At 40.9% G+C, this 12163-nt stretch overlaps 1 protein-coding gene across 4 annotated transcripts in view; it reads right to left on the reverse strand.

Annotated features, from left to right (window-relative positions):
- The window catches only part of ANKRD44 (ankyrin repeat domain 44), a 325303-nt gene that overhangs the window by 28391 nt on the left and 284749 nt on the right, over nt 1-12163 (reverse strand). For all 4 annotated transcript variants that reach the window (XM_030326794.1, XM_030326793.1, XM_030326795.1 and 1 more), the window contains exon 18: nt 2585-2786. In XM_030326794.1, the coding sequence (XP_030182654.1) occupies nt 2585-2786 (202 nt within the window). The remainder of the gene's footprint in view (nt 1-2584; nt 2787-12163) is intronic.

Raw genomic sequence — 12163 nt, forward strand, 5'->3', positions numbered from 1 at the left:
TGGAAAAGATTCTGGAAGCACAAGCAAAACCTTCTGCACATCAGACATTTTGTGGAGAATAGAGTCAAATGACGGCCTGTATCTTTTTAATGAATGACCTGAGGGAAATCCAAAAGGATTGAGTGGTCTCGACCACGAGGGGGCTCCATTGGACCACAACCTATATCACAGTGGCAAATGAGTGAAAATGATTATCCTTCACTGTTTACCTGTTAACAAGGACAATTTTCCACAATAAAAATAGGCCTTTTGTAATTGTCAGGAAGTACTGTACATGGTAACTAAAAGCATGATGTTTGCCGTGAATAATAGACAACTAATCTTTAAAAAGGAGAGCTACCATTTGCAACTATGTGGGTGGAACTAGAGGGTATTCTTCTACGTGAAATTAGTCAGAGAAAGACAAATATCATATGACTTCACTCATATGAGGACTTTAAGATACAAAACAGATGAGCATAGGGGAAGGGAAGCAAAAATAATATAAAAACAGGGAGGGGGACAAAACAGAAGAGACTCTTAAATATGGAGAACAAACAGAGAGTTACTGGAGGGGTTGTAGGAGGGAGGATGGGCTAAATGGATAGGGGCATTAAGGAATCTACTCCTGAAATCATTGTTGCACTATATGCTAACTTGGATATAAATTTAAAAATACAAAATTAAACTAAAAAAAAGAGATCTAAATATGAACTTTGTAATAATACCAAGAATGCCTAGAATACCAAACTTTGCAATGACACTTTACAATATTACCAAAAATACCAAAAAGACTAAATGTGATGGGAAATTAGTACTTATAATTTATAACCATACCATCCATTACTGACGTCATGGCTAAAAATTCTTCCAGGCGCAATCATTTCCAGATAATTAGGTAACACCATGATTTTTCAATCTCCATATTGATTTTCTTCAGTGGTTTGGAAATTCAAGGATATATATAGAAACAGTGTCACAAGATCTACCATTTTTCCAAATAACAAGAATTATAAAGTCTTTTGAAAAACTGTCTTTACTCTTATTTTTCAATCCACCCATTATTTCATGGTCTGAGTACGATAGTTATTTCTCTTCATAAGACAATATCGGGGTGCCTGGTGGCTCAGTTGGTTAAGCATCCAACTCTTGATTTCGGCTCAGGTCATGATCTCATGGTTTGTGAAGTCAAGCCCCGCATCAGTCTCTGTGCTGACAGTGCGAAGCCTGCTTGGGATTCTCTCTCTCCCTTTCTCTCTCTCTCTGTCCCCCCACTGCTTGCTCATGTGTGCATGCATGTGGACATATGTAGACTCTCTCTCTCTCAAAATAAATAAATGAATTAAAAAAAAGACAATATCTACTATTCTGATCAAAGGCTGATATCCTTGAATTCCTGACTTCAAAGGAATTTATGTCTTAGCTGAGCTAGAGATTCTTCCACATTACCTTTCTATCTGTGTATGTAGCCAGAAATGTCTTGGCAGAGTTTTATTTTATGTATATTGGAGAAAAATCTCCAATAGAAGGAAAATTACTTACTTTTTTATACATATGCATATACTTTTTAAGAGTCTTTATTTTTACCTGATGTAAAGTCTTTATTTATTTTACCTGATGCATCAAGAATTAGAGCAGAAGCTAAGAAGCATCGTTTAGACTGGCAGACTGATGCTGTCTGATGACACCTTTTATGAAACAGCCCAGAAATATCATTAATTTTATGCTTTAAAATGCTGTGTGATTTTGTCTATGTAACTCATTTGAAGATCACATTACACCTTGCCTCCTGTTCAGAAATTTTTGTGATAGCCATTGGCCAAGGTTCTGAACTCTCTTCTGAGTTAAGAAGGCCAAAAAGAGTGCAGAGGGTTTTTAGGGCAGTATTTACAATATCATACTTTATATGATACTCTAATGCTGGATGCATGCCATCATACATTTGTCCAAATTCATAGAATGTATAACGAGTGGACCCTAATGTAAACTATGGACTTTGGATGATTATGACGGGTCAATGTAGGTTTATCAACTGTAATAAGTGTATGACTCTGGTAAGGGATACTGACAATGGGGAAGGCTATGTGGGGGGAGACAGGAAGTGCATAGACAATCTCTGTAGCTTCCTCTCAATTTTGCTGTGAACCTAAAACTGTTCTCTAAAAGAAGAAGGCCAGAGCCTACCTGGCCATAAAACACTAATCATCTCCAAGTGGGTAGTAGACCAAAAGCGTTTTGGAAGACTGGAGGCATATTTGATGTAGAAAGAAAACTGATACTTTAAAAGTTGGGATGCTGGGGCGCCTGGGTGGCGCAGTCGGTTAAGCGGCCGACTTCAGCCAGGTCACGATCTCGCGGTCCGTGAGTTCGAGCCCCGCGTCGGGCTCTGGGCTGATGGCTCAGAGCCTGGAGCCTGTTTCCGATTCTGTGTCTCCCTCTCTCTCTGCCCCTCCCCCGTTCATGCTCTGTCTCTCTCTGTCCCAAAAATAAATAAACGTTGAAAAAAAAAAAATTAAAAGTTGGGATGCAAGATGCTGCCATCCTTTTACTTGGACTTATAAGTGGGCCGTAAAACTACAGTCACCAGACTCTTGGCAAGACCCACCTGAGGCATGAAGTGGGGTTCTTTTGGTTACATTGTCTTTCACAAAGATGGATGCGCCCTGATTGATAAGTGCTTCCACGCATTCTGTGTGTCCCTTAAAGGCAGCCAGGTCCAGAGCGGTGCGGCCTTTCTCATCCCTGATGTCCAGGTCCACCAGCGACTGCAGAAGGACTTCCAAGGCTTGGTGGTGCCCGTTGTAGGCCTGCAAAGAAGAGACCAACGACACAAATGCTCACTCACTTCCAATCCCATAACAACCCACATGAGGGGCTAAGCCTCCAAGGTCACAGTTGGAGACCCCTCCAAAGAGCACATCTGAAAGATGCTTGGGATAATTATTGAAACAGGCAAACCAGAGAGACTGAAAAATGATAATGCACAAGCCTCACTGGTACATATGAATTTCTTCATGTTCTTTCTTGTTTGTCAAATAATTTGTTCCAAACGTACTAAATGTATTAATGTATTCTTACATTTATATCTATCAATCTAATAATGTAATATAGACAAGCAGCTGAATGAATGAATACATTAATTCTAGCAGTTCAGTCCTAAACATAATGACACAATTAGAATATTTTTTCAGGATACTTTTCTGTTAAACCTGGGGGAAAAAAAATCACTGAAAACAATGCAGACTTGGTAATTCAACAGAAGCATACTGACCTGTTGCAGTCCAACATTTTAACTTCTTTTTTGTTAATGTTTATTTTTGAGAGAGAGAGAGAGAGAGAGAGTGCAAGATGGAGGGAGGGGAAGAAAGAGAGTGAGACACAGAATCTGAAGCAAGCTCCAGGCTCTGAGTTGTCAGCAGAGTCTGATGAGGGGCTCAAACTCCTGAGCTGTGTGATCATGACCTGAGCTGAAGGTGGACGCTTAACCGACTCAGTCACCCAGGCACCCCAGTGACATTTTAATTTCTAAGCAGGGGAACCTTGGCAAGTTTCTGAATTTCACTTAGGGTTTGTTTTCTCATTTATAAAAATGAGAGCAATAAAAGTCACCTCCCATGGAAGATAGAAAGAATAAAATCACACAGGCTTCCCCATCCTATCTTGTACCCAGTCGATGCTTCCTCCTTTCTCCTTTACTTCTCCCATTGATTATAATGAAAACACAGACACAATTATGGAAATGTATTTCATGTACCAGCACCAAGTTCAGACCTATTTATGAGGTCCTATGCCATGTTAGGTTAAGAAGCTTCACATTACTAAAACACAAAATTAAAAGACTGAGGGATAATTTTCATTAAGTCTACAAGGTAAAAAATTGTATATGCACACACAAGGCTGAGGACATTGGAAATAAAAGAGAGAAGAGGGATAAGGACAGGAAGGGGAAAGATGGGGGACAAGGAAGTAAAGAAGGAGATACAGGAATAATCTGCCTCCAGGGGTTTTCAGCAGCCAGAGTCCCCTCTTATGTCAGCAGCACTTTTTGTTTTCCCACTGCAGCAATTGCTCAAGGCACAATGAATTTGAAAAAAGGCTTAGCACATACAAAAGATCAGTATCTCTAATACATAAAAAGCTCTTACAAACATTAACAATTTTTTTTTGCATTTATTTATTTTTGAGAGACGAAGATGAGCAGAGGAGGCGCAGAGATAGAATGAGACAGAATCCGAAGCAGGCTCCAGGCTCTGAGCTGTCAACACAGAGCCTGACGTGGGGCTCGAACCCACAAACTGGGAGATCATGACCTGAGCCGAAGTCACACGCTCAACCAACTGAGCCACCCAGGCGCCCCTCTTACAAACCATTTTAAAACTTAGGAAAATGTACAAAGGGCATGAAAAGACAGCTCCCAGAAAAAGAAATATGAAAGGCCAGTGAACATATGGAGAAAATATATAAATTTTTTTAAGGTATTTTTTTTCAACTACCAGCTTGACAATGATTAAGTTTGGTCATGTCCAGGGGCACCTGGGTGGCTCAGTCGGTTAAGCATCAGACTCTTGATTTTGGCTCAGGTTATAATCTCACAAACCGTGAGATCAAGCCCCATGCTAGCTCTGTGCTGACGGTGCGGCGGCTTGGAATTCGCTCTCTCCCTCTCTCTCTCTGCTCCTCCCTTGCTTTCTCTCTCTCTCTCTCTCAAAATAAATAAACTCGAAAAAAAAAAAAAGGTTGGTTATGTCCAGTATTTGTTAAGACCTGGTGAAAAAAGCAATCTATGCTCTGTTGCTGGGAGTATATATAGTACGACATTTGAGGAGACTTGACAAAATCTATCAAAAACTTTTTTAAAAACTGTAAGCTGCAGATAGCACATATAACATGACCTCATTCATATAAAAAGCAAACATATCCAAATATACACATATCTATGTCTATGTATATTTCTATATTCATAGAAAATCTTAGAAAAATACAAAAGTAACTGTTAATGCTGGCTACCTCTAGAAAAGGGAGGTAAAGCAAGGATTTACCTCATCTTACCTTTTTAAAAGTCACTTGAGTTGTTTTCCTAAGTATATGTTCATAACAACAATACCAAAAACTCAACATAAAAGGACCCACAGAATTTGAGTACTTACTTTTTAAGTTTTAATACTTTTTCTTTATATTACTTTTGTGAATGATTGTGGCTATTATATGTTATGTATTAAACATATCTTACCTATAATATGCAGTATAATAATTCATATGCTAATGAATTTCAAATTTACATCCATTTCTAACTTCTTTTACTTCCAAACTTGTGTTTTAAGTTTATGTATGCATTTTTGTGAGAGAGAGAGAGAGAGAGAGAGAGAGAGAGCGAGCATGAGTAGGAGAAAAGTAGAGAGGAAGAAAGAGAAAATCCCAAGCAGGCTCTGCACGATGGACACAGAGCCCCACGCGGGGTTTGAACTTATGAACCGTGAGATCATGACCTGAGCCTAAATCAAGATCAGAGGCCAAATGAGCCACTCAGGCACCCCTCACTTCTAAACTTATATATTCAACTGCCTATTGATCTTTCCACTTGAATATATGCCTCTCATGCTCCTCTATTGCAGCAAATGGCAACTCTATACTTCTAATTGCTCAGGCCCAAAACTTTGGGGTCATCTTTGTCTTCCCTCTTAAGACCAGGGTTGTAGCCCTATACAGGGGCCCTGGGATTCTGGCACAAGTGTGTGTTGAAGGATAGCCTCTCCCTCCTGATCCCAGCTTTGCCATGCCCGGGAACGGGGATGCGTCTGCTGAGAGGAAGGGACACCTTTTGCTCAACACACAGAGTTCTCCTCAGGTTCTCAGGCACCTGGCAGGAAAACATCTATCTCCAACCCCCTACACCTCTGTTCTAATTCACAAACAGGTGTCATGTGGCAACCCTCAATCAACGATCATCTCTAAAATTATATCCAGAATTAACCCAGTTCTCACCATAGGGCCATTCTCTTTGGCCAGGATTATGGCAAACACTTTCTTTCCATCTTTGCCCCACTGCAATCTATTCTTGAGATGGTATCCAGATGAAATCTCTTAAAACCCAAGTTGGACATATCACTCCTTGATGAAAACTAGTCAATGGCTTCTTTCCTCCTTGATAATAAAATCCAAAACTTTCCATGACCATTCAGGCCCCTTAGGATTAGTCCACCTTCTTCTTCTTTTTTTTTTTTTTTAAGTAACAACCAGTCTTTTTTGTTTTTAAATATTTACTTTTGAGAGAGAGAGCACATGTGCATGTGAATGCACACAGGTGGGGCAGGGGCAGAGACAGAGAGGGAAACATAGAATCCGAAGCAGGCTCCAGGCTCTGAGCTGTCAGCACAGAGCCCAATGTGGGGCTCAAACCCACTAATGGTGAGATCATGAGCTGAAGCTGAAGTCTGACACTTAATCGACTGAGCTACCCAGGCACCCCAGGATTAGGGCTCCTTCTACCCTGATCATCAGCATGCCCCCTCACTCTGTTCAACCACACTAACCCCACCTCCTACCCCATGGTTAAATACATGCATTTCCTCCTCTGGGCTATTGCATTTGTACTCTTAAAATTTTTTTAAATTCATGTATTTATTATTTTTTAAGTTTATTTATTTATTTTGAGAGAGAGAGAGAGCACATCCATAAATGGGGGACAGGTAGAGAGAGGGAGAGAGAGGATCCCATGCAGGCTTTGGGCTGACAGCAGCGGGGCCTGATGCAGGGCTTGAACCCACAAAATGTGAGATCATGACTTGAGCTGAAACCGAGAGTCAGACGTTCAACCCACTGAGAGACCCAGGTGCCCCTGTACTTTTTTTTTTTTTAAGTTTTTTTTTTTCCTCTAGTAATCTCTTCACACAACGTGGGGCTTGAACTCACGACCCGGAGATCAAGAGTTGCATGCTCCTCTGACTGAGCCAGCCAGGCACCCCTGCATCTGTACTTTCTATTTCCTCTATCTGGAAAGCTCTTCCTCCAGAGGGCCACATGGTTCTCCTGGTACTTCTCCTTCAAATATCACCTTACCTGGATGCTTTCCAGAGCCAAAACACAGCCCTCCACCCTCCACCTCAGCATACTACCGGACATTCTCCATCCCACTTATCCTGCTTTATTTTATCTTTATAGCACTTATTACCATTTGATATCTGTTACTTATCCATTGGTTTATTACCTGTGATTGAAGGCACTTCATGCGTATTGCTCACTGCTGTATCCTAAATCATGCCTAGTGCATAGTACACACTCCACAATTATTTGATGAATAAATGAATTAATTTAATGGATGTTATTTTCATTTATTGGTATTAGTGGTAGGAATATATTTTTAAAATAGCAGCTATTTGCCTATGCAAACATTCTTTTTATTGATGAAAAAACAAAACAACGTAAATTAATTCATCCAAGGTCACTTAGCTATTAAGTGACAAAGCTAGAATTTGAAACCCAGAGCTGTGACCACTAAAATCTATGCTGTTCAGCAATGTCTTATAATTTTTCCCAGTAATTCCACTGAATTGGCTTTTAAACAAAATACTTTTGTCTCTACATGTAACGGCACAAAGAGGTGAAGGACAAATATTGGATCAGAAACCTTGACCCCTTCTCTAGAAGGCTTAACACAGAGGTAAAGTGACTTGCACAGACTATGAGGCAAGAAGGCACACCCTGGGGCTAACTTCTAGACTATTGTTCTTTTACTACACATACTGCCTTTCTTGAGACAGGGAAATAATTTCCTATATGTCCATGTTTGTGATCTGTGCTTGCTGTGCAAACCATAACTGCATAGGATTGTAAGCCGTTTAGTCTAATCTAAATTGTGAAGCAATAGCTAACTTCTACTGAGCCCTTGCTGTGTGTCAGACCGTGCTGGACATGTAGCACCTCATTTAATTGTCAAAACAACTGCCGATTTGGATACTACTGTTATCCCCATTTTACTGACAGGGCACAGAAGGGCAGAAGGTAACAATCTAGCCTTTCCATGGTCACTCAGCCTTACATGGGAGAGCTGAGATTCAAAGAGAGGCCAATTAGACCCCAGAGCCTGAGCTGTGGGCTTTTCATGAGCTCCTATGGAAAGGGTGCAACAAGGCCAAAAGGTGTATGTTTCTTTACTTCTTTATTATAGGAAGTTTGAAACTTAGACAAAGAGAGGATAGCTTATCCACAACCCAGTTTCAACTCACCCATTATCGACTCAGGCCACGGGTGATTTTAAGCCAACTTGGGAAGACCTATCCTGTTAAATCTGTGGTACTAGCAACATCTACATCAGGGTATAAATCAGTCTATCTCATTTTACTCTAGACTTACCTGTGACTTATTTGAAAACAAATTTTGCATAACACTTCTCATTTTAAGCTGTAATAGTAGCAACTGATTCAGCTTACGTGGAAATCCTGACTTCACACCAAAGGGAAATGAATCCCTGTAGATAACAGCAGGGCCTAGATGTCATTTGCAAATGTTGGTCCCTTCAGTGCCAGTTATTATTATGACAAAGACAGTAAACATTTTAATTTCCATCAACATGACTTAGCCTAGGAAATCGAATTGGCAACTTATAAATTGTAGGCGTATCTGCAAAACATGATGGCTAACGTATTTCGATTTAATAAAGAGAAGACATAGGGGAAAGAGAAAAGTAGTAGGAAGGAAGCCAGTGTGAAGGAATCGATGCTGTTCAGTACAGTAGAGTCACCCTGCAAGGCGCTTGGGTTAGTGCTAAACTTATCCCCACGCTTTCTTCTTTAATCCTCACAACAAAAAATAAATCCAACAGTCTGTGTTAAATTTAGAGGCTTAATATTTTTAAAAAAAGATGAAGTGGCCCTGTTGGTAATTAGGAAAGCTTCAGAATCCCAGCCCATACTTTGTTCTGTATCAGGCATTTCAAATTCTCTTACGGAATGGTTGAAAGGCCAGATTTACCTATAAAATTCCTTTCATTTCTTCACCTAGTCTAGCTAGCAGCTTTTGAATTTTAGCATGCAAAAACATTACTCCACAGAACTGAAGACATAAAACTATGTATACTAAACTTAAATGGCAATTTAAAAGGAATAATAAAGTGAGTTTGATTATACAAGAACTTTCACTTACTTCCACACTCTAGAGTTTAACCCTAGAAACAAACTACCATGTAACATGGAATTCTGTTTTATGGTTAAATGCATGATTATGTCTTTGGGTAGGTATATGGTTCTTGGAGTACACACACACAAAAGTATATAATAAAGCTTTAAACTCTTTTAAGGAGGCTCAAGTAGGCAGGAAAGGAAACCTTTCTCATGTCAGCAGTACATGATGAGAATTGCCCTCTTTCTTTCTATTTCCATCCTAATCCAGGTATTTAGTAGGCAGTTTCACCAATAATTTCTGAATTAACTAAATGAGGAAGGAATCACATAAAAGAACAAATATGTTGGTTCAAAAAGCATGTAATAATTTGGTTTTCAATAGATAACTCAGTTAAAGTCTTCACTAGAGGTAGCAATCAAACATTTTAAATTTGTTTGATGAAATGTCTTTATTAAAAAATACATTAGGTAACTTTAAATATGTCTTAAACATGATTAATTTCTTTGAACTTTTTAGATAGGAACTGAGGGCAATGAGGAGAAAGAATCTGGCATCTCAACAGAATCCACGAAACAATGGGTCCATCTGGAAATCTTGACAGCTGGAGGCTTTCATTTGCATAGCCTTGTTTCTTGATTTAATTTTTTCAAGTGGATGAAATGTTTATGAAATTCACTGGGTTGATAACCCTGGAGACTTGAGTCATTCAGCCAGGAAATAGTAACTCAAGGCAGGTCAGGTTTCTTGTGACAGTCAAGGTTTGGGGGCATCTGCTGTGATTTCATTGCTAGAATGCATCCCCAGAAGAAATAATGTGCCTTGGGTTTTTATCAAGTTAATTGCCACCGAGGACCCTGGAGAGGGTGATGGGCATACTTATAGGGTTCTTGAAGCATATAATAATTTTTAAAAAGGTGTTAGCAGGCAAGAATAACAGAGTTTCAGAATTAATCCACTGCTATCACCCTGGTCAAAGACATCATCACCATCATTACGTCATGGTTGTCTAGCTTCTGTTTTTCTTCCCTTACAATGTATACCCCACACAGAAGCTGAAATAATCCTTTTCAAACAAAAATCGTATCATATCATCTGTCTCTTCAAATCCCTCCAAATGGTTTTCTAACTTGCTCAGAGTAACAGTTGAAGTTCTTACCGGGGAGTACAAGGCCCTCCCCTGACTCACCTCCTCCACGACATGTTGGACACCATCGCCTACGCCACTCCCTTTCTACTCTGCTCCAGCCATGTCGCCTCCCTGCTGTTCTGGGACCATGCCGAGCATGCTCTTACCCCAAGGACTCTGCACTTCTGCCCAGAACACTCTTCTGTCACATGATATCAACATGGGTAGCTCTTAAGGTCTCTTGTCCAAATGTGAGATTCTATGCTATGCAAAGTAGAGCCTCGCCTGTCGCCTCAGTGTTGTTTCACTGATCCCATTGGTAGCACTTCACACCATGTGTCATGTTAAATATTTACTTGCCTATTTCTCTCCTAGACTAGAAACTCTACAGAGGCTGGGCTTTGTTTATTGCAACCTCCCCAGCTCCCAGAACAGGTGCTTAGCATACACACAGTGAGTGTATGTCAAATGAAATAATGATATGTTAGCATTAGTGAGGATGAAGCTTAGCTGAAAGCACATATGTTCCAGGCACTGTTCTAACCACTGTAATGCATTAACACACGTCATCCCCACAATGGCCTTACAACAGAGGTGCTGCTATTGTCCGCTTATTTATTTTATTTTTTTTAATGTTTATTTTTGAGAGAGAGAGAGCAGGAAAGAGGCAGAGAGAGAGGGCAACACAGAATCTGAAACAGGCTCCAGGTTCCGAGCTGTCAGCACAGAGCCCGACACGGGGCTCGAACTCACGGACCATGAGATCATGACCTGAGCCAAAGTCGGACGCTTAACCGAATGAGCCAGTCAGGCGCCCCTGTTATTGTCGCGTACTATGGGTGAGGAAATTGAGACACAGGAAGTTCAGTTCTTGGCCAAGATCATACAACAAACAATTAAATAAATCTACAAATTAGAAAGGGTGTGGGGGTCCTTAACTTACTCCTTTGAATTTACAGGTGGGAAAACCATGACCAGGCGAATTGCTAAAGGGAAGACTGGTGGCTGGGACCTCCTCTCTGAGTGTACTTCCGAGGCCCCTCCAAGTACAGAGCTGCCAGATGCCCCGTTCTCTCCAGGGATAACACAGCACCCTGACTTTACAGGACCCAGAAACTCACAGACCTTAGCAGAGCAACTGGCACACTGTAAGCACTCAACAATAATTCTTTGGGGGGAGAAAAAGAGAATGACAGCTGGCAGAATTTGGGAGAGCTAAGAAAGTCTCTTCTCAGATTACTGGCAGGTGTGGCAGTGCAACCAGCCCCACTTACAAAGGGCATGAGAATTCTATCTGAGATAACCTCAGATAGTCCTCTCTAGGGTCAGCTAATTCTGCTGTGAACCCTCAGCTTTGGGGTAACTTCTCCAGGTGCACCAGGTGGTTGGGCAGAGATTCTAGGGAGCAACCTTTAGGGCAACGTATACTAAGAGCCACATGGCATAAAGTTTTATACATACAAATATCCCACTGTCCATCCAACTTTTCTGCTCTAAGTCCACCTCCAGAACAAAGATTGATGCATATTTTAGCCTAATTTCAGGACTCAAAACGTGTGTGTGTGTGTGTGTGTGTGTGTGTGCAGTGGATGTGTTGGTGGGTGTGACAGAGGGTGGTGAGTGGGATCAATAGATGTGCTGGTGGATACGTGGGGAGACTAGCAAGGAAGTGGGGGCTCCATGCAGTGTGATCAGTTCATCCCAATCCTTATGGGATGGTCTCATCCCCTCACCTTGCCTGATTACTTATGCATGCCCATCAACAAAGCCACTCTCCTTTGCTCTCCAAAACCTCCCTCTCAATTTTTCATCAGAATGACATCGAGAAAGTGCTTGTACATAGATGGTACTAAGTGAATGTCATAACAGTTAAACTCAGAGACCCAACTCCTTCCCAACCTTCTCAGCGTTCAGCCTCCAGGTGCCTCCAACCATCATCAT

This window comes from Lynx canadensis, chromosome C1 (assembly GCF_007474595.2).
Source record: "Lynx canadensis isolate LIC74 chromosome C1, mLynCan4.pri.v2, whole genome shotgun sequence".
Taxonomy (NCBI): domain Eukaryota; kingdom Metazoa; phylum Chordata; class Mammalia; order Carnivora; family Felidae; genus Lynx; species Lynx canadensis.